General features: G+C 32.8%; 2 protein-coding genes across 2 annotated transcripts in view; one reads left to right on the top strand and one right to left on the bottom strand.

Annotated features, from left to right (window-relative positions):
• ABCD3 (ATP binding cassette subfamily D member 3) overlaps positions 1 to 27,525 on the top strand; it is a 609,690-nt gene that overhangs the window by 259,690 nt on the left and 322,475 nt on the right. The gene's annotated exons all lie outside the window — the stretch shown is intronic.
• Positions 1 to 27,525, bottom strand: part of ARHGAP29 (Rho GTPase activating protein 29) — a 73,792-nt gene that overhangs the window by 11,597 nt on the left and 34,670 nt on the right. Inside the window, exons 4-16 of the mRNA XM_051996556.1 lie at positions 26,843 to 26,939; positions 26,205 to 26,277; positions 20,356 to 20,416; positions 19,837 to 19,974; positions 15,171 to 15,235; positions 14,600 to 14,710; positions 14,403 to 14,483; positions 14,014 to 14,202; positions 12,644 to 12,781; positions 8,286 to 8,476; positions 7,134 to 7,255; positions 3,334 to 3,432; positions 1,462 to 1,622 (exon numbers count right to left, since the gene is read on the bottom strand). Coding sequence (XP_051852516.1) covers positions 1,462 to 1,622; positions 3,334 to 3,432; positions 7,134 to 7,255; positions 8,286 to 8,476; positions 12,644 to 12,781; positions 14,014 to 14,202; positions 14,403 to 14,483; positions 14,600 to 14,710; positions 15,171 to 15,235; positions 19,837 to 19,974; positions 20,356 to 20,416; positions 26,205 to 26,277; positions 26,843 to 26,939 — 1,526 coding nt within the window. The remainder of the gene's footprint in view (positions 1 to 1,461; positions 1,623 to 3,333; positions 3,433 to 7,133; positions 7,256 to 8,285; positions 8,477 to 12,643; positions 12,782 to 14,013; positions 14,203 to 14,402; positions 14,484 to 14,599; positions 14,711 to 15,170; positions 15,236 to 19,836; positions 19,975 to 20,355; positions 20,417 to 26,204; positions 26,278 to 26,842; positions 26,940 to 27,525) is intronic.

The raw sequence follows: 27,525 nt of genomic DNA, 5'->3' as shown, positions 1-27,525 counted from the left end.
TCCTCCTCACCTAATGTTGGACTACTGTCTTCTGGTGGTGACCCCCATTCCAAGTCATCCTCCTTGAAGACTCAGCTACCAAAGCCATCTTCAAGCCCATTTCTAACCATGACATCTCCCTATGACTTCCAGAACCAAACAGAAAATCCTCCATCCTTTTAAAGGACGACTTAATAACCTGTTCCCCATCATGTTCCTATTCCTGTCATCTTACACCGTACTCCCTTCTCCTATTCTGCTCTCCCATGACACTGCACTTTTTCACATTCCTCCCATATGACACTCCATCAACCAACTCGCTCCCTCCTTATCTCTGCCTCCCGGTCCTCTGGCTTCCTTAAATCTCAGCAAAAGATGCACCTTCTGCCAAGTTTTTTTCTCTCTCCAATCTCAGGGCCTCCCCTCTGAGACAACACTGACTTGTCCTGGGTGAATCTTGCTTGTATTCTTTGCATGTTGAAGCACTGTTCCCTTAACTCCCATTAGACTGTGAGATCCTTGAGCACAAAGACTTTCATTTGCCTTTCTTTGTATCCCCGAGATTTAGCACAACGACTGGCACTGAGTTAAGAACTTAATGAATGCTTGATGACTGACTAAATGGGAAGTCTAATGGGAAGAATGTTGGAAACTCGGCTCTTCTTTTCCTTAGTGAAATCCCCTGAATCCTGTGGCACAGTGAATAGAGTGCCAGGCCTAGAGTCAAGAAGATGCCTTCCTGCGTTAAATCTGGCCTAAACATTTATTAGCTATGGGATCTTTGGGCAACTCCTTTAATCTTGTATGCCTCAGTTTTCTCCTCTGTTAAATGAGCTTGAGAATGCAATGAAAAACTATTTCTGTATTTTTGCCAAGAAAATCCCAAATAGAGTCATGAACAGTCAGCCAAGACAGTAAGATGACTGAACAACAACAAAAACAAATAAAAGGAAATTACCAATTTGGAATGATTTGGGAAACAATGTATCACTTTCATATTCCTAAAATCTTCCTAAAAGAATTTTTCCACAACATAAAAAATAACAACATGCTCTCTGAGAGATCATGTATAGGGTAAAAGAAATACAGAGCAAGCATCAAGAGGTACAATAACTATTTCAAAGAATTATGTGCAAAGGATCTCATCAAGAGCAGTTATTACCAGGAAAGAAGGTAAGTTAGGAAGAACAGAGAGAAGAGATAGAAAAGCCCTTATGCTGTGTGCATCAAGAAATCAGGGAGGAGAAATACATAATAATCACATGGAATAATGAGGAGGAAAGGATTATAATCCAAACTAGAGAAGAGAAAATCCATGGACCAAACCCATTGAATTACTGAAATGTTTTTGTATTGCTCAGTAATTATTCAGCAATGAATAACTGAAAAATTATGAAAAATAATGAGCAATTATTATAGTACATCTTTTAAAAAGATTAAAAAAAAAACACAAAAGTTACACTAGTTTCTCATATTTCTTACCTCCACACACTCTGCTCCTTGGAATATAACTAAGTTGTCACATTCCTTACATTTGGATGGAGTCCTCAGTTTCCGAAACTTGTGGCTAAGAGCAGCTTTTGATTTAATTACATTTCGAAATGGCCCAGGGGAACTAATTTCAGCTAAATGTTCACTTAAGGCTTGAAAGAAAAATTAAATGCTTGATTAGTATTTATTTGACTTCAAAATATCCCATTGCCCAAAATTAATCTTTTTAAAAATGATAGTAATATTACAACAATGTTAATTTAGATTAACAATAGAAGACATTAAAACAAGCAACAAAATTAAGACTCCTTACTAGTTCATTTGCAAAAGTATTTCTAATTTTATCATGTATAAAAAAAAATCATTAAACTACAATAACGGTTGTCTTTAAAGTAGCATTTATTAAAAGAATGGACAGAAAGCATATGATAGATCCTAAAGAACTTTTTGATGATTTTAATCTCTTGGCAATTTTCAATACTTTTGATAAAACAGCACTACCATATGTATGTCACAATATCATCTAATGGATTTAACTCAAAGAAATTTTAATCCACACTAACTTAATAATTTTAAAATAAGATCAATTAAAATATTAAAATTTTTAATCAGGAACTTAGTCTTGCTGATTTATCGTAGGCTTTTCAGGTCAACACATGCATCAATTTTTTCATTTGCACACTGAATCCTACTCTTAACACTGGCTTACCAAGAGGACACAAATCATCGCTTCTCAGAGTTTATCTTTTCTTTCTGTTTAGTTTAAGGAATATGTTTATTCTTATCTTTAGAAAAAGCAAGCCAAGCTCCTTCAAGCAAAGGTCACAGTGTCACCATCTTCATCATCATTAAACCCAGGATCTATTGTAGGCCCAATTAGGCAGACTCATTAACTTACTTTTAGGACAGGAAATTTCTGACCGATATGAATGAAACTAAAAATAGAAACTATTTTGGACTCAAGAGTACCCAGGGTCAAACACTACCTCTGTTAATACTGTGTCATCTTATGTAGGACTCTTTTCCCCCTCCAAGTTTTATTTTCCTTATTATTTATTATTTAATTAAATGATCTCTAAGGTTCTTTCCATCTCTAGTTAACTCCTAATGCTCTAGAAATATCTAAAATCATATTCTTAAACTGATGTCAAAGCAGGTTTGGTCCTGAGGTTGTAATGTGTGCAATCAAATGAACAGATATGAAATAAACTTAATCACAAAAATGACTACTTTCCTTCCATTTTCTTTAATTTTCATGTCTGTATTAATTTCTTCACCAGGAATCACATTTAATTGCACAGAGTAATTTTCCATTGCATAGGACTGCTTTTACTTTTAAGTGCTATATATTATTAGTTTGATGAAAACAGAATTTCTAGTCTATCATTATATACATCATGTAGTAATTATTTTTGCAATATATTCTTGGAGTTTATTTAGTTAAAATACTTGTCAAAACCCATATGGAGTCTAGTTATTGCATTATTTTAAAATCATCATTGCCTAGTAAAAAGTAGTATGTAAGAACAATGAAAAGTCTCCTACCCTTGGAATATATAAACCTAGCTCGATCACCTTGGGCAAGTCATAGCTTCAGTGATTCTTACATTTCCTCTCCCTTATAATGTGGACAATGTTCATTATGCCTCCTATACCACCTAACAGGGATGCTCTGAAGAAAACTTTCTGCAAAGTATAAAATACCTTTGTAAATGTAAACTTTTGAAATTATTATTTGGCATAAATAGCCAAATAAATACCACTTTCCTATTAAGATTTCAAATCTTATTTATCACTATACACTGTGGCTATAATTCATCTGGCTAATTAAAAGTGAGTCAAATAAATTACAATGTACAGTACCAATCTCAGAAGGAGACGGTGGTTCTCTTTCATTGAGCTCATCAGCAGAAGACATAGTCCCCATTGATGGTGTACGAGGAAGCCTGCGTTTAAATGCTCCTATAGGAAGATAGAAGTAGTAAAACTACTTACATATGCAATTACAGATATTTTTCACTTGAGCAATAAAGATTTCATTTTATAAAAGACAATTTTTTGAGAGAGGAGACGAGAGGAGAGGAGAAGAGAGGAAAAGAGAGGAGAGAAAGAGAGAAAGAGAGAGAGAGAGAGAGAGAGAGAGAAAGAGAGAGAGAGAGAGAGAGAGAGAGAGAGAGAGAGAGAGAGAGAATGTCTATAATTCTGGGCTTAGAATTAGATTGAGTTTTGCCACTGACCAGTCTAGGGCAAGGTAATTTCTTTGAGTCTAGTATTCCAAAGGAATGATGATGAGATGTAGCTCCTTATTGTATTGTGAGAGGTATTATACTACAGATATAGAAAAGAAGAATATATTGTTCTATAAGCTTGAACTGTACTTCTTTGTTATGAGAAAGTTAGTTGTTTATAGATTAAACAAAGCTATAAAATGTGAATAACAGTATCTACCGATATCCCACAGTTGGTTATGAGGATCAATTGAAATAAAAGATATAAAGTACTTTGGAAAACTATAAGTATTATATAAATGATAGTTATTCTAATTAAATAATGAGGGTTTAAAAAACAAATATATTTCAAATACAAAATTGAGTTTGAAAAGGAGTTGGGTATGGGATGGAACATGAAGGAAACTTGCAGAATGACATGAATTAGAATCTGTAACTAGATAATTAAATATTTATTTATTAGCTTCACAGCAATCTTTCCATCATCCCCTTAATGAGATTTGGTATCCTTTCTTGACAAAACTAAAGATTTGACCCCAGGAAGTCAGCTTGACTAAGACATGAACAATTTGGTTGAGAATGGTACCAAGTTCCTGGAAATAAACTGGAATCACCCTGGTTTTCCTAAGGTCTACTGATAGCAAAGATGCAGCTAATATCACTTGGGTTCACCTCTCTAGGCATCCCTAAGATTAGACTAATCTCTAGGGAAGGAAATAGCTATTATTCATATTGTTATCTACTCTTTTTTTATTGCTTAGTTTTCAAGCACATATAAATCTGTACTATGGACACAAAATATTTTTCTCCCCATCACTTAAAAGGCTTTAAAAATCAGAATAAAAATCCTCCTTTAGTGTAGCACTTTCATTTAAAAATATTTTAGATTATTAACATTCTTTTCTTTTTAAATTTTAACATTCAAATTCTCTCCTTCCTCTCCCCTTCCCCATCTACTGAGAAGGCAAAAAATATATCATGAAATCATACAAAAATATTTCTATATTAGTTATATATATTATATATATAATTTGAAAAAGTGAGTAATTGATATTTCAATTTGCACTCAGTTCATTAGTTGTCTCTCTGGAAGTGGACAGCATTTTTTCCCTCAGGAGTCCTCTGGAATTGTCTTGGATCACAATTCTAATCAGAGTAACTAAGTCACAGTTGATGCATTACAGCACTAATAGAGAAAACCCACTTGGCCCATTCTAGCTGAGGTAACTCATCACATTCTTGCCTCTCCCAACAAGACCTGAGGTATGCTTTTCTGTTTGTTCTATAAACAGAAACTGTATTAAACTAGTCAACCCTACTGAGAACTACTCATGCTCTTATTCCCTCATTAGTATGAGACAACCTGGTCTTCAAGGAGAAGAAATCTAACCAAAGAGATGGCTTTCCTTGCCGAAGATGGCCAAAGGCAGCTCAAGTCTTAGAATTAGACCTTATTCTTAGCTTTAACTCCTTCCCCATCTTCTAATAAGAAAAGTTAGGAACTCAATCTGTCTCCTCATTAAATGTACACCAATCAAGAATTATTTTTTGCTTGTCAGGGGAGGAAGGAACACACCAGATTTAAGATGGTGCAGAAACTCCCTTAGGGTTTTTGGTTACCTAAGAAGAGATCTCTGGCCTCAATTTATTATTTTGTAGCCTAACAGATAAATTGATTCTTCATATCCCGATCCTAGATCTCTCAGAATTTTATTTTTAACAGCATTATAGCTGGGTTTATCCCATTCACAGTTATAGTTATTGTATATTTCCTTCTATTTCTTCTCCTCTCTTGTTTTAATCCTCTCTTTCCTCAAAAGTCTATTTGGCTTCTAATCAAGTCCTCCCTAATCTCTTTTATTACCCCCTCTCCCCTTCTCTTATCCATAAATTTGATATTATGTTCAATGTTTTTGTAGTCCAATAATTCTTAAATTATCTCTTCATCTATTTTTCAGATCAGTTATTTTTCCAGTTTTATATTTCCCATTTTCTTCTTTCATTCTTTTATTTCTTGATGCCTCATGGAGTCATTAGTTTCCATTTGCTTAATTCTACTTTTTATTTTTATTTATTTATTTTGCTGAGGCAATTGGGATTAAATGACTTGCCCAAGGTCACACAAGCTAGCAAGTGTTAAGTGTCTGAGACCAAATTTGAACTCAGGTCCTCCTGACTTCAGGGCTAGTGCTCTATCCATTGCACCACCTAGCTGCCCCCTTAATTCTAATTTTTAAGGAATTATTTTCATCAGTGAGGTTTGGGGTCTCTTTTATCATTAAGCCAATTATGGATTTTTAAAGGTGTTTTATTCTGTGTATTTTTGTGCCTTTTTCACTAGTTATTCTTTTTCATTATTTTCTTGCATCACTCTCATTCTATCAATTACCTCCCCCCCTCCCAATTTTTCCCTTATCAATCTTATTTTTTTAATACTTCTATGCATTCTTGGTAGGCTTGGGTCCAATTAGCATTTTTCCAGGTTTTGTCTGAAGCAGTTTTCACAATGTTATTTTCTTCTGGGTTTATATCTTGGTCTGCCCTATCACCTTAGATGCATTTTGTGGCCAAATTCTTTTTTGGTTGTTTGTTCCATTTTTAAAAGCCCATTTCTTGACTCTGAACTTTAGGTTAAAGTTGAGCTCTGCTCACTTTTTGTGGGGGGAGGTACCATCTAGAGCTCCAGCTTTTTCATGCTGATGTTTTCAGAGCTAGTTCTGGCATTTTTGGTGTTTAACCAGGAAGGGAACTGATCCTCTGCAGCCACAAGTGCTACCATTTCCTTTGGCCTGAAACTGTAACCAGTTCTCCTACTCCCTTGTCCCTCTCCATCCTGGAACTGAGACCCAGAAATATGAATGAACAAGAGAGTTACCAATTGGCACCAACTGTACCCAAAGCCAGCAAAGGATCTCCTAGTAATCTCTTTCTGACTAGTGATGTGACTCCTTTGTTTTCTCTGGACTAAGAGCTTCTGCAGCTGCTACTACTGCCATTATTGCTGCCACCACTCTGCTGCTGCATAATTTGACTTGAGTCATCATTTTAAAATTGTTTGTAGGGGAATGCTGAGACAATTCTGTTGGAATTAGGTTAGGGGAAGGTTAGGGAAAAAGCAAAACATCATCAAATATGTTTCAGACATCACCTCAGTCTCATGAGTACAGATTGCTATTTGGGAGAAGAGTTCCTTAGAAAATTCCTACATATGCAAATTGTGACACCAGAGAAAAATGTTAGAAAAGACATCTTAAGAACATTGCAGGCAGAGGAAAGAGAACATTGGGAAAAAGTTATAGTTTGGGATCAAAACATCCAAAAAAAATCAATAAAACCATTTTTATGTCTTTAAAATTTCACCAGTGTTTGTAACTCTACAACAAAAGTAACAGAGTTAAATATTTTTATATGTATGTTTGTAATATATGTTTGTACCTGGACTGCCAGAAGGAGAATCCATGGATCTTGATTCACTGCTTCCTCCAGCACTCTCTGTATCACTGTACATTCCACCACCTTGGTTAATAACTGACCATGATCGGCAAGGGGGCATCCCTCTGGGGAAAAAGTATAACAATAAACAATTTCTTTCAATGGAGGGAAAATGCTATTATTTATTTTATATTCAATATTCCAAAAGCACACAATTTCAAAATGCAGTATTTTTATTGTTGAATTTCCAAAAAAAATTACTTTAAATAAGAATTTACTTTAAGGACATAATATAACTTACATGCTACAGAAATCCAAAAATATTCCAGCACCATCACAATCTGATACTACTACATCTTTTATTTATCTCAGATCACTCCTTTCCTGCTATATACTCTATGATCCAGTCAATTTAATCCATACTCTGCCTTCTTCCTTTTGTACCTAATCAGTGCTCTGACCTTTCTCCTCTTCTCTTAATGAACAGTGCTGCTCATCCCTAAGAGTTTACCTTTAATGTGTTCTTTCTTGATGAAAACTCCCTAATTCCTACTTAGACTTGACATACAGGTTTCTTTGCAATTCTCTAATGCACTTTCTATATAATAGTGTGCACTACAATCATAAGTCTTACCATCTTATTCATTCTATGAAGTCAGGAAACATGTCTTATCCCAAAGTATCTAAGTAGCATGGTGCTTTGTATGATGCAGAAAGTACTTGAATGTTTAATGAATCTACATAAGTACCAGAAACATTTTTTTTAAGTATGATTGTTTAAATATGAGTACTAATTTAATAGTTAACAAGCCCAATGAGTAAATTATATCCAAATATTTCTATTAATTTTCCATAAACTCAAAAATGATTATGTTAAGAGATCATATTTCGTTTGCCCCTCTTACGAATGTTTTTGAATTTTAAAAAATTTCAGTTCAAAACTGATGATCTTATTTTTTACCTGAATTGAGGAAAAATAAATCCCCTTCAACATTCAATCTATGCTTTTCAATATATTTTTACTTCTAATAAGGAGACACAAAATGATGCGATTATGAAGCGCTTGTCAAAAGTAATAAATCTGCTCAAACTGGGCTTGAATCTGGCAGTAAATGAGCCCCCTTAAATTAATTTCAATAATGCATTAATTCTTACCCATCAATTTTTAAATTGTCAAAAGAAAAAGATTTATGATGAACATCCTCCTTAGGTGAAGTTTTTGCCCTTACAAACTCTGCAAAGTTTCTCCCAGGGTCATATGACTTGGCATTCTCCCAGAGAGATTGGCAGTTAATTGGAAGAGAGAGAAGGTGCTCATGTTGTATCTGGAAGAGGTTTATTATGACCTATTTGTCAAATAAAGACAGAGCATAAAAATAATCAGAAACCTTTAACAAATAGGTTTTTAAATGCACTTAGTTAAACAAACATCACTTTTTTTTTTTAGGTTACACATGTGCAATTCTTCTAAACATATTTCCATTTTCATCACACGGTGCAAGAAAAATCAGATCAAAAGGTGAAAGAAAAAAAGCACAAGAAAAAAACTCCAAGCAAACAACAACAACAATAACAATAACAAAAAAGTGAAAATACTATAATTTGATCCCCATTTATTCTCCACAGTTCTCTCTTTGGATGTGGATGGCTCTTTTCATCACAATTGGATACTGGAAATGCCTTGAGTTGCCATCTCATTGTTGAAAGGAGACAAGTCCATCATAGTTGAATATCACACATTATTTGCATTTAACTCCCTTTTGAGGACTCACTAAAGTATGCTAGAATTTTATATTAATAAAGATGAAATTTACTTACAGAAAATTATTTAAAAAGAAACTTTTAAAGTGGAGAGAGCTTTTTTCTATTTTAAAAGGGACTCATCAGAAGAAACCCTATTCTGGCCAAATGACTCAATTCAACAAAGAGAGAAGTCACATTCCCAGAACTCTTTTCACCCAGTTAGACACCTAGTCTTTACTTTGAGTGAATGACAAATTCCCCTACATGTTAGCAATTCTGTAACATTAGAACTTTCATGTACTACTCCTAACAAGATAGGCTAGCAAAGTATACCTTTCCTCCACTTAGGTTATGCCTGTTAATATTTCAAAAGCTGACAACTATTGTTGTCTTTTGTGATTTGTAAATCAGTTTTTAAAAGATGGAAGTATCAGTAAGAATTTATAGCAAAAGAAAATGTAGAGTACATATTCTTATTCTGCAGATATGCCCAACAAAAGAAAATTCACAGCTGAATCATTTTCTACTATATTTGTAAAACACTGACTTTACTCATCATGCAAATAAATTCTGAAAATAACAAAAGTGTTTAGGACATGAACTTTTTTTAATTGAAATGTCTTGGAGAAATTGCAAAGCTCTTTTAATTACCCCAATTCTAATGAAAGCAAAGGACCATTTTTTAAGACTAATATTCTGTCAGAATTATCATAAGGCATGGGACATGGATTCTAACAGTCTCTGAAGAATGAAATATTATTATCTTAGAGAGGTTAGTTGACACGTTGCAAGTGAATGTGTGGAAAAATAGCAAAATTTCTATTTCACATAAATTCTCTTTTCCTGTTCTACTTTGTATATGGAAATGTTTTTGGTGTTTATTTAATTCAGAATTTTTTAAAAATTAGCAAATTATCCCCCACCTCACCCCACAGAGCTTCTGTGAATAAATTAAAAGTGTCACAAATAAAAAAAAATTCTCTATTAGCATAAGGGTTTCTACACCAGTTTTCCAAACCATCAATGAATCCTGCAAGATTCCAAGATATTCTTTAGAATGCTGATATTGCAAAGAAGGCTCTGACATGTTTCAGTGCTGGAACTTTCACACTGGAAGTCCCCTATATCAATAAAGTCACAGTATAAACTCTATTTTTCTATACCCTGTAACAAATATCTTGTTGACATTTCTTATCATTTTTCCTCATTAGCCAAAATGAAAAAAGTATTTTCTCCAAGACAAGAACTGTACTTAAAATTTTTCTAACACACATGTGTGTGCATATCTATGTTTGTGTCCAAGTAACAATCAAAATTAAAACTATGGTGTTATGATTAAAGTTCATGATTTAGCTAATGTACACCTATAATAAAACAAATTTTATCCAATGGCCACTTCTATAGGTGTGAACATATCAAAGTTATAAATTTAACTTGTATTTTATACTTGTTTCATAGTGACATATTTTAATAATATAATGCTACATGGTATCAAAAGATATATTTTATAATATATTAATATATTTTAATATAATAAAAACAGCATAACAATTAACAAAGAAAAAAGATTAGATCAGCAATAAAAATAAAAATACTGGAACATACTACTAATCTTTATTATCAGTAAATATCAGCAAGTAATTATAGTACTATATCCCTTAACATTAAGAAACTCTGATCATAAATTACTCAGTCTTCTCTTTCTCTTTATTGGAAAGATTAGACTGTGAGTAAACTGTGAACTAGAACCCTAATGACTCTTCTTGGATAATATGCCAAAAACCTGAAAAACAGGGACATTATTATTCTGTTTATTTAACAAAGAATGGAAAAATAGCTACAGAAATGTAGATATCTTTCATAATTAATTTTTTCTAAGAATTCTAATTTAGGTAATTTTTATTGTATTATAAGCACTGTTCTGAGTCATTGGACTATGGTCAATAAGTTCCAGTGGGCCCCATATTACATCCAGGAATAAATACAAATCATCTTGTTGAATGTTCAAAACCCTCATTAACCCCACCTTGCTCTTCCTTTCTTCCTACCCTCAACTTGAATCAGAATGACTTTTTAAAACCTGTAATTCTTAAAGTCTAGAAAAATACCTACTCAAGTTAAATACTACTCTATTTCATCTCAACATTCAGCATATATGGCTTCATTAAGTCAGAAAAATGTTCAATGAGCAGAGAACAGTGGGAGGTCAACTAAAACCTTAATTACCAGCTCCACACAGACGGGGCCATTAAATCCTGAAGTGGCAAAGAAATCTAATCAATGATGATACCAAGAAAGGCCTTCTCACTTTTTAAAAGGAAAGCAATGTAGTCAATATAGAACAGATACTTCTCATACTACTACTGATGTCCATTCTGTATACTCTTGTCATATTAATATGTTCCCCAAATGTTTTTTCTCATCTTGTCCAAATCCTACTAATCCTGTAATATCCAGGTTGGAGTATTACCAATTTTATATGTACCTACCAAAATTATTTTCCCTTGATCACAAGGAATCTCTCATTTCTAACCTACTATCCTGATCTATGGCTTATTTTGCTAATCATAATCATTATTATTTGCTAATCATTACTAAATAGATTATAAACTTCTTGAAGACAAGGATGTAGCTTTTAACTTTTCTATGTACCAAAATAAATGATAAAATTTCTTTCTTTTTTATATGTAAAACTATTTCAAGGCAATCAAAAAAAGCAAATCATGATAATCAGATAAAAAAGAAATCATAACACTGCTAGTCTCCAGCTGATTCCCAAAAATGTAATTTTTTTTTACTATCCTTAGCAATACAACGATCCAAGACAACTATGAAGAACTTATGATGAAAAATGCTATCCATACCCAGAGAAAGAACTGATTAGGTCTGAATATGATTAAAGCATATTTAAAAAAACCTTTTTTTTTCTTGAGGTTTTTTTGAGGGGAGATGGGAGATGGAGAATCTTATTTTTATTTTTATAACATGACTTTTATGGAAATGTGTTGCATAACTTCACATTTATCTTCTTGATTTGTGTGGGGAGAAAGAAGAGAGAAAGAGAGAGAATCTGGAACTCAACATTTTAAAAACAAATATTAAAATGGTTTTACAATGCAACTGGGGAAAAATAAAATTTTAAATAACCAAAAATAACATAGAATAAATTGGATGGTTACCAAAAATGTAATTCTCAATCTGAGATAAATAAATCAAACATGGAATGATTGTCTGGAACCAATGGGGGAAAAATATCATTATTCTCTATTACCAAATTAACTTCTCCATTTTGTAAATTGGAAGATTAACAAGTGTTCAGGAATAGCACCTAATAAGTTTGTAATGTTGACAAAGGGTTAACTTAGGTAGCTAGATTAATTATATATCCCAAAGTTATACTGATTTCTAAGAAGCACAAGCAACCTATATTTCTATTCAAACCAGAGAAATAATAACATTCAATGGGAAAATTTCACAATATATTTGAGACAAATGATGATAATAACTTATATTTGCATAGTGCATTTTATATTTTATAAAAGGAAGAGGAAACCTGACATTCATCACTAACTATCCAAATTTAGCAAATATACATCACAATTTTATAGATAATCTATAAGTTCCAAAACTAAACATAATAGATACTACAGATTAAATTTTCCTGTTAGTTGTTATGAGATTCCTTTAGTTATACAAAAATCTGACATTTTCTTCTCCTTTCCACACAAGTTCCAAAAAATATTTAACATTCAAATCTTTAAGTTACTTACATCTTTAAGAGTTAGATCACACTGCAAAAGAAGATTATGAAGTTGTATTAAAATTTCATTTTTCGTACGGTCTAAGTCATTTCGCCTTTCTTCCATATCTATCATAACAATTCTGTAATGTTCATTTGCTTCTTCAACCTGCCGGCAATCAGAACATTAAAGAATATCAAAATTAACAATGTCTAAATAACTTAATATGGTCTCAATAGTCCTAACCATGGAATTATTTGTTTAAAAAAATGTACTGGCCATTCTTCATCTCAAGTGTCATCATCTTAAGAGTTGGAAAGCAGCATATGTAAACTGCCAAACAGGCAAACTTCAAGATCTGATCTGGTCACGTTTTGTTTCACATACACATTCTACCCTTTTTAGTTATTCTGCTTCTAGTAAAATAAAATAAAATGAAATAAAACCAATAAAAAAAAATTTTTTTGCTACTTTGCTGAGGCTGGTCCCAACATCCAATGTCCAAAAGGAAGTCTCACTTTTTTCCCCTTCAGAATTGTCTGGATTATTGGATTGCTGAGAATAGCTAAATCATTCACAGATGATCATCATATATCATTACAATTATAATGTAACAATGTTCTGATTCTGCCCATTTCACTTTGCATCAGTGCAAAGTCTTTCTAGGTTTTTCTAAGAGCACCTTGTTTGTCATTTCTTAAACACAATAATATTCCATCATACTCATAAATGACAATTTATTCAGTTGATGGATATCTCTTCAATTTTCAAATCTTTGCCACCACTAAAAGAACTGTTATAAACATTTTTGTACATATAGAAACTTTTCTTTTTAAAAAAATTCTTTTTGGGATAATAGTATTGTTCCAGTAGTAGTATTGCTTGGTCAAAGGATATGCATAGTTTTATAGTTCTTTGAGCATAATTCCAAATTGCTCTACAAAATGGTCAAATCAGTATACTTCACCAACAATGCATTAGTGTCTCAAGTTTCCCACATCCCCTTCGATATTTATCATTTTCCTTTTTCTGTCATATTAGCCATTCTTATAGGTAATAGAATAGTAGCTCAGAATTATTTTAATTTGCATTTCTCATTAATAGTAATTCAGAGTATTTTTTCACATGCCATACATAGCTTTGATTACTTTGTCTGAAAATCACTTGTTCATATTCTTTGATCTCTTTTATCAAATGAGAAATACCTCTTATTTCCATAAATTTGACTAAGTACTATCTATATTTGAGAAATGAGATCTTTATCAAAAAAACTTATATAAAATTTTTTCACTGTTATGTTTAGATTTTATTTTCCTCCATCCTATTTTCCTACTTTTTATTGTATTCTCTTTCTCTTCTTTCACTTTGTCCATTCTCAAAAATGTTTTGAGGAACCTCACCTTTTGCAGAGCCTCTTCTTCCAGCCTTCGTCTTTTTTCTACTTGCTTGCTGGCCTCTTTCCCAAGCCCCCCACTTGAGCTCAGATGTTCCTCTTCAGCACGACCTGTAGAAGACTTGGCTTTTGCATATTCATTCTGTTGTTGTATACATAAGAATTTTGCCTTTTTTAGAGATGCCTCTGTCTCTTGCTATATGGGAAAAAAAGACATTGAAACCCTATGTTATATATGTTTTCTGTATATTAAGTAACTTGGTTATGAGAAAACAAATGAAAAGTATTATATAGGAGATGTGCTTAAATACTTGGCAGATATTTATTCATAGCTGTGAGGCAGGACAGGAATAGAAAGAGGGACTGATTATTATCATATTCCAATGTGATACAAACCATTTTCTTTTGTTCTCGCTGCCAAAGTTCTTTCATTTCTTTTCTCTGTTTATCTAATTCACCTTTTCTCCCAATGAGAGGCTGTCAAAAATAAAAATTGCTAGGTTTTAGTTTGTTTTTTCACAAGTCAATATGTCCAAGTAAGTAATTTCTGAATTTAAAAGCAATTAATTTACAAATTTCATTTAACTTTTTACCTGAACAAATTTGTTGGCTTGAAGAGCTGCTGCTGTTTGTTGTATAAGCTGACTGTTCTCAATATCATTAGCAAATGCATTTAAGAATAAACCTTGGAATGGCATAAATTCCTAAGATTTAAAATAGAAAAGTCAGCTCCAAAGTTGAAATGTAGTTACTCCCTTCCTCCACTGAGGTCATTGTGAAAAAAGTGCTCTTGAGATGGAGAGTGACATGAAAATCATTGGGTCTGTATTTCTAGTCAGAAAAAGACTGAATTCATACTGTAAAGACAACATGGCTAAGCTTAATTCAGAATATATTTTCTGATGATAGAAGTCAGGGCTGAAACTTATTATAACAATGATTTTTAAGAAAAATTAATTGTAAAACTATGGATCAGCCAAAACTTGTCTTGGCTGAAAAAAGTTTTCTATTTTAAAACAAATATATACTAAAATGAAACTCTTTGACCAATAAAGTCGGTTTCTACTTAGATATTAAGTTTCATTCAATCAAGGATAAATAATTAACAAAACTCTTAAGTTACCAACTTTCCTGGCAAAGCTCCGAAACTAATAATGTATTTACCTGGTGTCCAATAATGGCTTTAGTGGTCTCTGCCATCTTTGCGATGTTTCTAGCACACTCCATTTCTGGAAGGAAAATAATTAATTGTAATCATTAAAACAAACACCACAGATATAGATATTTTTCAACCAAAAAAACTATGTGGGTCACATGACCATTAAAATGAAAGACTACACATTTTTCTCTGATTTTCATGGCCTCTCAAAATTTTCCAAAATAGGAATTACGCACAAGAGATAGTTATTTCAGCCATTCCCACAATCCAGGACACCAAGACTTCAAGCAAGGTAACACTTTAGGTAAACTAAGAATAAGAAAAGCTAACCTCTAGTTCTCAATGTACTTACTCAGCAATCCTTCCCTCCACTATCCACCCAGCTCTGAAAGTAAGGGCACAATAGCCAATTGGTAGATAGCAAAAGAACTCAAAATTCCTACCAATACCACAAAAAACCAAAAGGGAAAAGATTACTCAGGCATAAGAGCAGCTGTATAGTGACAGATTGCAGAGAACTAAGGAACTAGAGTAGGATATGCGATGTAACTATGAAGCATTATACTAAACCTGAGCAAAAAACCCAGCATATAGCTAGGACCAATTCTGTTCCCCCTGAAATTTCTTGAGGAAAAGACTGAAGCCTAAACCATGAATAGCCTGATATGGCAAGAAACTGAGACAGTTCTGAGATTCAGCTTCTAGGAAACCATATTCAAAGGTGGAGAGGGTTAAAAGGTAATTTCAATTAATGATTTTGTGCATGGAAAAATTATTAACAATAATAGGGAATATGAACCCCAAATCACCTGAAAGAGTATAAGCATCTACGATTGTAAGGCAAAGGAAAATGAATGAACACTCAATGAAGCAGAGAGCCTGTGAGTTTTCAAGAGTACATAAAGCCAAAGAAGGATGTTCTTGAGTAGTTTTTTAAAGGAAGAATTATAGAAGCAGAATATATAGCATTACAGAAACAACTGGCCGACAAGAAAAACTAAAATTACAATAGCAAGTATTACCAAAGAAAGAAAAGCAACAAAAACTAAGTGTAAAACAAATGCACAGAAGTGGATAATAAGAAGAGAAGCAAAAGCAATAAAAAAAAAAAAACATGGTATCTGAAAAAGAGAAAATATTGATCTCAAAAACAGAATGCATAGACACAATTCTAGGATTCTAGATCTCCCAGAAGAACAAAACAAACCAAACATCACACTGTAATGCAAGAAACAACACAAGAAAACTGACCAGAAATTTTGAACATAGGAAAAAAAATGTCGATTGAAAGAAAGTACAGACTGCAGGAAGGAAAAAAACGAATCCCTAAACTATAAACTCCAAAAAACCCAAATTAACTCAATTTAACAAACTCCATTGATAAACAAGAACTCCCCTGTAACACCAGGATAAAAACCTTCAAATAAAAAAGAAAGGAAATTAGAATAATACAAAACTATTCTGAATTTACCAGAAACCACAGGAAAGAATGGAATAGTATTCTAAAGAACAAAGACATTCAAGATGCAACAAAAGTTGATCTATTCTGCAAACTAAAAAAAAAAAAAAAAAAATCATGCTTGCTTGGTAAGACTGTAAAACATTCCTAAAAATTGGACATGGAGAAATCACTTGTCTTTAAAATACCTCAAACAAATATACAAAAAGGTAAACAAAAAGGGCAATCAGAGGCATTAAGAAGAAGACAATAAAAAGACAATTGAATGAGATGATAAATAAATTGGAAGAGCATAGGATAGTTTACCTCTCAGACCTGTGGAAGAGGGAGGAATTTATGACCAAAGAAGAACTAGAGATCACTATTGACCACAACATAGAAAATTTTGATTATATCAAATTGAAAAGTTTTTGTACAAACAAAACAAATGCAAACAAGATTAGACGGGAAACAATAAACTGGGAAAACATTTTTACAATCAAAGGTTCTGATAAAGGCCTCATTTCCAAAATATATAGAGAATTGACTCTAATCTATAAGAAATCAAACCATTCTCCAATTGATAAATGGTCAAAGGATATGAACAGACAATTCTCAGACGAAGAAATTGAAACTATTTATAGACATATAAAAATATGGTCCAAATCACTATTAATCAGAGAAATGCAAATTAAGACAACTCTGAGATACCACTACACACCTGTCAGATTGGCTAGAATGACAGGGAAAGATAATGGGGAATGTTGGAGGGGATGTGGGAAAACAGGGACACTGATACATTGTTGGTGGAATTATGAACACATCCAGCCATTCTGGAGAGCAATTTGGAATTATGCTCAAAAAGTTATCAAACTGTGCATACCCTTTGATCCAGCAGTGTTTCTACTGGGCTTATACCCCAAAGAGATACTAAAGAAAGGAAAGGGACCTGTATGTGCCAAAATGTTTGTGGCAGCCTTGTTTGTAGTGGCTAGAAGCTGGAAAATGAAAGGATGTCCATCAATTGGAGAATGGTTGAGTAAATTGTGATATATGAATGTTATGGAATATTATTGTTCTGTAAGGAATGACCAGCAGGATGAATACAGAGAGGACTGGCGAGACTTACATGAACTGATGCTGAGTGAAATGAGCAGAAGCAGGAGATCATTATATACCTCAACAACGATACTGTTTGAGGATGTATTCTGATGGAAGTGGACCTCTTTGATAAAGAAAGCCTTAATTGATCAAAGATGGACAGAAGCAGCTACACCCAGAGAAAGAACACTGGGAAATGAATATAAACTGCTTACATTTTTGTTTTTCTTCCCGGGTTATTTATACCTTCTGAATTCAATTCTCCCTGTGCAACAAGAAAACTTTTAGGTTCTGCACACATATATTGTATCTAGGATATACTGCAACCCATTCAACATGTAAAGGACTCTTGCCATCTGGGGAAGGGGTGGAGGGAGGGAGGGGAAAAATCGGAACAGAAGTGAATGCAAGGGATAATGCTGTAAAAAATTACCCTGGTATGCGTTCTATCAATAAAAAATTATTTAAAAAAAAGACAATTAAGAAATTTCTTTCTAAATATACACAGGAGACAAAGGTGAAAACAGAGGTTAAAGAGAAGTCATGATTGAGAAACAGCTGTAAAAATCAGATTTATAGTAAAACTTAGCATCCTGCCTACAAGTAAATCAATGCCTGGGTTGCTTTTTTGTTTGTTTGTTTCTTTTGGGTTTTTTTTTTTTTTTGAGGGTGAGATAAAGAGTGGAAGGGTAAACAAAAGGGGGAAGGAAAGAAAGAAGAAACAGAGGAATAAATGAAGTACACCCTAATCAAGTCAATGGCTTAATAATGACAGGAAAAATAACTCTTGTAGTCTCTCAGAAAGATGAAAGCCTACAGAAGAATGGATAAGAAAACAAAGGACTGAAAAAGGGACAAAAGGATTGGAAAAGGGTACAACTAATGCATGCTCCATGGGAGAAGAAAGATTCCAAAAAGGAAAATAAGGCTCTTACATGCAGAGATTTAGTACTTAAAGAGATAATTTATTTCACTTCAGTAGTGGAGGAGTCAGAGCTCCTGGGTCAACATTGCAAAGAGTGGAAGGATATAGATCCAGAGAAGAGGATTCAAGGCAAATGAGGGGAAATGACCATGCAAATGGGTAATGGTTAATGATAAACTGCTAAATCAAGGACTTAGGAAAATTTCTATACTAGGAAGATATTCCTATCCATGTAAATTGTTGTTTCTAAAAATGAGTCACAATAAAAGAGGGCCAGAAGACAAGATCTACAAAATTGCAACATAGAAACTGTTTGGAATAAGGAACCCAAAATAGGGATTTTAAAATCTTTAATTCCATGAGGAAGACAAAAAAATAACAAAAGAATAAGTAAGCATAAGGCCTATGAATCAAAGAATAAAAGTCTAAAAGAGACAGAAAGGGAAGATAAATAATGAAGAGAACAAGAAAAAGGATTTTCTTTTAGAAAAAAGTATGAAAAGAAGAAACAAAACAAATTGAAGCGTACAAGAGAAGAGAGATTTTACTTGAATACTAAATGAGAGGGAAGAAAAAGAGGAATAAATAGATAAATGGAAATGTAACAAGTTAGGTAAAACTCCATACTAGGGAAAAAGTTAACAAATGATGAATGGAGAGAGACTTAAGGGTAACAGAAAAGGGTCCAGTGAGAACTGAAGTTGCCTTAAAATAGATTTAGACTAAAACAAAGTAAGAGACATAATATTGTGTTTACAGAAGAAGAAAGGGAAAAAATACTAATTTGGAAACAATAACAGTATTTGAAACAAATGGAAAAAATAATTTTCCTAAATTCTCTTAATTTTAAATGTGACTAGATTAAATAATACAATAAGATAAAAAGAATGACAGAATAGCTAAGAAAAAACTCTACAATCTGTTACTTAAAAGAAACAGACTGGTAAAAACTTTATACTTTATATCTGATGAGTCCAGGACTTACAATCATGCTATCAAACAAAGGAAATTAATCAGTAAAATATTGAGCCTATTTATTTCAACTATAGAAAATACAATCATTTTTATTCACTTCAATGAAATCACATCTGGTATAAAAATCCTATTAGTGAAGATTCTGTCATGATAGCTCATAAAGAGTTTAATTCTACATATTGTAGAATTAAACAATAACAAAGGTGGTTAAATGTACCAAAGGGTCACTTACCCAAGCTAATTTTTTTCTCAACCCATGTAACTATATCTTTGGCATATTTTGACCACATTTTGGCATAGGACAAAGCCAATTCAACTCCATCATCATTTCTCAGAAGTATGCTTTCTAGTTCTTTGGGCCACAGAGGTCCTGAAAAAGAAAATATCAAATGTAGAATATATTTAAATACTATACTAGTAAAGTTGATATCAATTCTCTCAGCAAGAAGAGCAACCGAGAAGATATCTAACAAAAGCTGATATTACTACAGCTGAAAGGTTTTTTAGAAAAATTTGAGTTTGAATTCTATTTCTGTCTTCCTATATTTATTTTCTTTCTTCTTCCCTCTAAAAATCAGCCTTAAAAGTTACAAATCTACATCAGTACAGATCAGACCCAACTTTGGCTTTTCCATTTCCAAATCTACAATTAAAGACACTTCAGTGTTAGCCAGCAGACTTTTTTTTGGGCAAGTACATTAAATAAAAAAAGATAAATACCAAAAGTATAATATAAAATACTCTTAAGTACCTTGAAGATTATCTTTTTCATGTAGCAATCCCAATGATTCCACAGAAATGTTCTCTGATGACTGGAAAGTAAAAACAACCTATAGTTTATAGGTTAGAAAAGAAAAATAAAAACTACACACAAAAAATTTAGTCCACTCATTTAAAACATTTTTTTTTGCCTAATTTGTCCTTCTGATAAATTTCATTAAAAATCTAATTCTACCCTAAGAGGTCCAAGGATTTAAAGACAATGATTCTGAAAAAAATGTTTAAATAATAGGATCCCTTTAGGTGATTCTAGAATATTTTACAATAGCAATCTTCTAAAGCTAGGAATAAACAAATTTGTTATTTAATAAGGCTTTCACATTTATCAATTCTAAACCATTCAATTAAAATAAATAAATGTAATGTCCGGGATAACTTTCTGTCATAGTCAGAACCAGTTTCAGTCTGACCTAGTCTCCTCTAGCAATCCAACAGTCTCAACCATTCTCCCCCTGAGTCTGACTTTGTCCCCAATTTAAATACCCTATTATATCTGTAAGAAATGACCAGCAGGATGAATACAGAGAGGCTGGGAGAGACTTACATGAACTGATGCTAAATGAAATGAGCAGAACCAAGAGATCATTATATACTTCAACAACGATACTGTATGAGGATGTATTCTGATGGAAGTAGATTTCTTTGACAAAGAGATCTAACTCAGTTTCAACTGATCAATGATGGACAGAAGTAGCTACACCCAAAGAAAGAACACTGAGAAATGAATGTAAACTGTTTGCATTTTTGTTTTTCTTCCCGGGTTATTTCTACATTCTGAATCCAATCCTTTCTGGGCAACAAGAGAACTGTTTGGTTCTGAACATATATATTGTATTTATACTGTGACATATTTAACATGTATAGGACTGCTTGCCATCTGGGAGAGGGGGTGGAGGGAGGGAGGGGAAAAATCAAAACAGAAGTGAGTGCAAGGGATAATGTTGTAAAAAATTACCCTGGCATGGGTTCTGTCAATAAAAAGTTATTTAAAAAAATTAAAAAAATACCCTGTTATAATTATATTATTACAGTATACTGAGTATGTGTGAATTAGAGAACCATTATCTCATCACTTCCACTGAGTTAACATCTTGTTTCTAGTATACTTCTCCAGAGTTCCTGCCCTCTACAAACAAAAGTTTATCAAGCCACAATTATATGCAAGGATAGGATACAAAAAAGAAAAAACATAATTCCTATCCTCAAAGAGCTTATATGTGAATAATAAAGACACAATTGCTAAATAAATTTAAGCTTTTCATTGTTAATGTTTAGTAGTATGAATCCTAACTAAGTCTTTATGACCCAATTTGGGGTTTTCATGGCAAAGATACTGGAATGGTTTGCCATATCATTCTCCAACTCATTTTACAGAGGAGAAAAATGATACAAACAGGATTAAGTGATCTGCCAGGCTCACACTGCTACTAAGTTTCTAAGCCCTCTATACATTTGCACTCTATCCATTGCAACATCTACCTGTCCCATGTTCTACATGAAAACCCTAAAAGTAATAATTAGGAAATAGGAAACAGTATATAAATATCAAGAAGGAGAATGTATTTCCTTTATTTTTTTATTTTGGTCTTTATAGCAAGTAAGCATCATTTCCTTAACAACTTAAAAATGATTTCAGCCAGGATTAAATATATAACAGCACCTCATTTTTATACTTTTTATATTTTTCTGTACTGAAACTTATTTGATTAGCTATCATATAGTTTAACATTTTTGGATTTTCTCTTCTTCTCTTCTAACCCTAATGGTCTCTGACACAAATTTTGTCAATATAAATGGAAAAGCAAGACTTTAAAAAAGGAAAACAAAATTGTTAAAAGAAAAAAAAATACTTTTAGAAAAAATAGCCACTAGCTGAAAAATTATAGATTCATGTTGGCAGAGAGGCTCAGGTAGTTTAGGGGGAAAGAGTGCTCAAAAAATTTACTCTGCCTAGACCTAATGCTGTTTTGTTTTTATTCCCTACATTTCTGTGAAATTTGGAAACTTCTAAGAGAATGAACAGATTCAAATTAATAGCAGCAATTCTTTTTTTTTCTCTGCCCCACTCTTATGTCTTTTTTTAATTATAGCTTTTTATTTACAAGATATATGCATAGGTAATTTTTCAGCATTGACGATTACAAAACCTTTTATTCCAATTTTCCCCTTCCTTCACCTCCCCCAGATGGCAGGTTGACCAATACATGTAAAATATGTTAAAGTATAAGTTAAATACAATATATGTATATATGTCCACACAGTTATTTTGCTGTACAAAAGGAATTGGACTTTGAAGTAGTGTACAATTAACCAGTGAAGGAAATCAAAAATGCAGGCAGACAAAAATAGAGGGATTGGGAATTCTATGTAGTGGTTCATAGTCATCTCCCAGAGTTCTTTCACTGGATATAAATAGCAGCAACTTTAAGTGAAAATATTAGGAAATTAATAAATAGCAAATTACTTGAAAATCTTAAAACTGATTAACCTTTCTGCTTCTACCACCAATCTTTTCAGAAATAAATGTTTATGGCATTTTTATGACAACTGTGTTGCAAAACAAATGAATCAAAGTTGCATTCACAAATTTACAATTTCAAGAACGATTTAAGGAATTAGTAATTTGCTTGTTTTTTAATTATTTAATAAAATCTATATTGTGAGCAAAATAATGACAGAAGGAAAAAAAGAACTATTGAATCTTTTTCTCTCCATCAAATAGTACAACTGAATAAAAACAATAACAAAAGTTATTAAAAGCTGAATACTAGTCAAGGAATAAATAATAAAACAATCAACAAGCATTTAAAGACCTATTATGTGTCAGGTACTTGGGATACAAAAATAAAATTTCTCCTCACAATGAGTTTCCATTCAAGTTGGAAAGGGGGAGGAAAGGTTCAATAAGGACATGTTTAAACAGATACAGAATATAAAAAGAATAAATATAAAGTAGTTAAATTGAAGGTAATCTAGAAAAGAGGAAACTAGCTGTTTGAGCAATGAGGAAAGCTTCAGATAGAAAGTAGTATTAGAGAAATAGAAGTCTTGAGTTATGCAGTGGTGAAAAAGTGTTAGAAGACTTTAGAAGGTCATTTCAGTAAGCTAGGCAAGAGGGGATAACTGCCTGATCTAAGGTGTCAGCTGTGAGTAAAAAGGAGGAACTATGTGAAGGAAGATTTAAAAGATCTAGCATAGGATTAAATATGGGGAGAGAGATGCGTAGTGAGGAGTTGCAGAGAATGCTAGCATTATGAGAAATTGGGACCCTGGAAAGATGGTAGTGCCTTTAATAAAAATAATAAAGTTTGAAAGAACAAAGGGCTGGGAAAACATAATTAATTACATCCAGGTAACCTTAAGCTCAGATCCTGGGGACATCCCAATTGGCAACTGATGATATAAAATTGAAGCTCAGGGGAAAGTCAGACATTAGATGTATACATGTGGGAACACTTTTCATAGATACAAGGGAGCTGATAAGGTTATTTGGGGTGTGGAGGAATGAGGGAGGAAGATTGGGAAAGAAAAGAAATGAGAACAACTGAGAGGATAACGAAGAGAGGAAGAAAAAAAGAAAGAAGAGACAACCTTAGGCAGAACCTTAGAGAACACTCACAATGACATTGTGATATAGATGACTAAAGGTGAATGAAGTTGAATGAGGAGCTACCAGAAGAGAATTTTTAAAAACTTAAGAGAACAGGGTAATAAAAACCCAGGAAAAAAAAAGAGTAGTTGTCAGTGCCATATGAAGCAAATAGGTAAAGAAGGATAAGGATGTGGGAAACCCATTGGTCCATTTAATTTCACACCAATTCTAACCTAATAAATTATATTCCTTAATCCCTGAATAATACTACTTATTAAACAGTAACATTTTCACAAAATTAATACACATAAAAATAATTCTCCATATAATCAAGACTGAATGTCATCTTTTTTTCATGTAAAAAGGAAAATGATGAAAAAGAAACTCTTTGTTCTCTCAAAAACTGAGTAGAAGCCTGAGAAGAATGCTTCCAATAGAAGAAGAAAGCATCATTTTAGACAACAGCATATCCCTAAGCAATAGAGATGGAGATGATTTATTACAGTGAGCACACTGCTAAAGAATGTCTGAACACCAACCTATTATTTTATCATCGCTCAAACTCTCTCCACCAATGTGGCTCAGTGATCTCAAACATGCAATCCAAATATCACTGGAAAATTAACTCTTCACATTCCATAGCTGAGATCAGGGGTTGGCAAGGTCTCAGAGCCACCCTCCTACCTGTTTCTGTATAGCCTATGAGCTAAGAATGATTTTTCCATTTCCAAATGCATCATTATTTTAAAACATAAAAATCATTCTTAACTTGGCAGCTATACCAAAAAAAATAACAGGCCCAATTGGTCCCATGGGCCATTAACTATGATACACATCTTTTCTTGGGACACAGCTCACATACTTAGAACAACTCTGGCTTAAAACTGGTAAGGCCATGTGACAAATTGGTCAAAATTAGACTTCATTTCACTTTGGATCAATGCTATCTTCAAACTTAGGGCAGTTAGGTGGTGCTGGACAAAGCCCTGGGTCTGGAGTAAGGGAGACTCATCTTTTTGAGTTCAAATCTGGACTCAGATACTTTATTAGTTATGTGACCTTAGGAAATCATTTCCTCCTCTGTAAAATGAGCTGGAGAAGGAAATGGCAAAGCACTCCAATATCTTTGCCAAGAAAACCCCTCCTTATGAATAAATGGTATTACCCTAGTTACATAATGAGCAAATGAAAAAATAAAATTTATCAATGGAGCAACAATTTAAATGCTTTAACTGTTATATCTCTATTAGTTAAATTTATATCACTCTTTAGAATCTATTTTAAGCCTTGTTTCTAATTTTAAAATATACTTATTAGTTTCCCTTTAAAATTCTACACAGGAAATATTTTACTAATTTCTCTATTTTCACAAGTGTCAGTTAGGAGATGACAATTAATCTATAGCAATTTTTCTTTTTTTTTTTTAATTTTTTATTTAATAATTACTTTATATTGACACTCGTTTCTGTTCCGATTTTTTTTCCCCTCCCTCCCTCCACCCCCTCCCCTAGATGGCAAGCAGTCCTTTATATGTTGGATATGTTATAGCAATTTTTCTTAAAAAAAATTCTCAAAGTATGGTTAAAAAGTTTTACGGGAGAAGTCCATTGAATAGACCTGAAGTGCTCTTAATAATTGGTGATGGCAGAAATCACTTATATGGCACATAAATAAAACTTTTTTAGTTATGTCTTTTGAATTGAACAGGTCAAACATCTACTATATTTAAGGCAGAGTGTTAGAAACTGAGGAAACACAGCTGAAAAATATTCATGAGGAATCTGCATTCTACAACTTGTAAATCTCTAAGTCTCTAGGATCTTCTATAATACCAAAAAGTTACTTCTAATGGAAATATGGTTGATTTTGGCATGAATATATAGAGAGAATTATTTCTCTAAAAGTTTGAAAAAATTTGTATTGTATAATACAAATATACATATTATATACATATATGTACTTATATATTTTATACATATAAATAAAATGAGAGTCTATGAAAAGGATTCATTGAGTACCTTCATTCTAATTAAAATTACAGTTCCTAAAACTGATTAGAAAGCATAAACACTGATCCTGGGTATATTACATTTACGTGACATAACAGTTAATAAGCAGCATAAAAAAGCTGAATTATGGTAGGACAGGACAACTTAAAAGATCAAGAAATTATTATATTGAAATGCTTGCCAAACATACAACTCTGTCCACAACTGAACCCAGCTTACTTGACTTTTTTGCGACACATGAATTTCTGATGATGAACCACAGTCTACATCTCCCATGAGAAAATCGGAAACACTGCCATGGGAAGAAAAAGATAAATATTGTGACAGAGGTTAGTTAATATAACAAATTACTCAGAAGAGTTCATTTTTAAAACAAATTAATAAAATGTTATTTATGATTCTCTCCAAAAGGGGAATATGATGTAAACAATACTGGACCTGGAGTCAGACAGAAGGCCTAGCTTCAAGCCTGCATCTGCTCCTTAAAGCTATCTTTGTGGATTTGGATTAAGTTATTTCGCTTCTTTGAGACTCAGGACCCTCAACTCTAAAACAAGGGGATTAAACTAAATGACTTCAAAAGTACCTTCCAAGTTCTAAATCCCATAAAATGGCCCAACACCATATACATCCCAGCAGTATACATAGCAGAACTTGGGAGAATGCTTTTCTCTCTAACGAACTATCTTCCTAGCAGTTCTAAGCCTGATAGTAAAGTAATACAGGCTGTAGTTGTACAAAATCTGTAATGTCATTTAATCCTTAATTTAGTCATAGAGTTTTTTGGGCATCGAAACAAACAACATTCTCATTCTCTTCTGGACCCAAGTTTACTTAAGTGACAAATTTTTACTTACACGTTGCCAAAGGTGAATGCCAATGATTCAATAGAAGAAAATATTTCACTGAAAAGATGTCTCTTATTTTCTTCATTAATGTTGTTGAAGTCCACAGCTATTGGTGGATATATTAAACAAAGGAATAATTCTTATGAGTCTCGTATACAGAAGTAGTTTATTTGCTTTTTAACTTGTTACCAAATTACTTAATAAAATATCATGAGACACAGATATAAGAACTTTGCATGTAAGATGACTGTCACTTCTTCATTAAGAAAATAATTATGCTAAGAAATATTAATTAGCCCACACAAAAGTGAGAGGCATTATAAATTGGTGTGACATATTGAGCCATCAACTGACAGATCTCCTGGATAATTCTACCATGTGAGAACAATCTAATCCTGGAGACACAGAGCAGAGGTCACACTAGAATTCTGTCATTAACATAGGACCTGCTTTGTGCTATTTCTTCTTATTCACTGCTCTCTTTAAGACATGTTCTTCAAACAGCTAGACCATAAGGTGAAGTTTGATATGTCATGGGAAAAACAAAGGTTTTGTATCTGGCTTTTATTAGTGGAAGTATATTATATAAAACATGCAGAATGCCTACACATGCATACACATATACTTGTAGAAATTAGTTTTTTTCAGATGATTAACTCATTTCTCTAGTAAGAAAATTTATATGAACTTAT

Source organism: Antechinus flavipes, chromosome 4 (genome assembly GCF_016432865.1).
Source record: "Antechinus flavipes isolate AdamAnt ecotype Samford, QLD, Australia chromosome 4, AdamAnt_v2, whole genome shotgun sequence".
Classification (NCBI taxonomy): Eukaryota; Metazoa; Chordata; class Mammalia; order Dasyuromorphia; family Dasyuridae; genus Antechinus; species Antechinus flavipes.
This window is presented reverse-complemented; position numbering and strand designations above follow the sequence as displayed.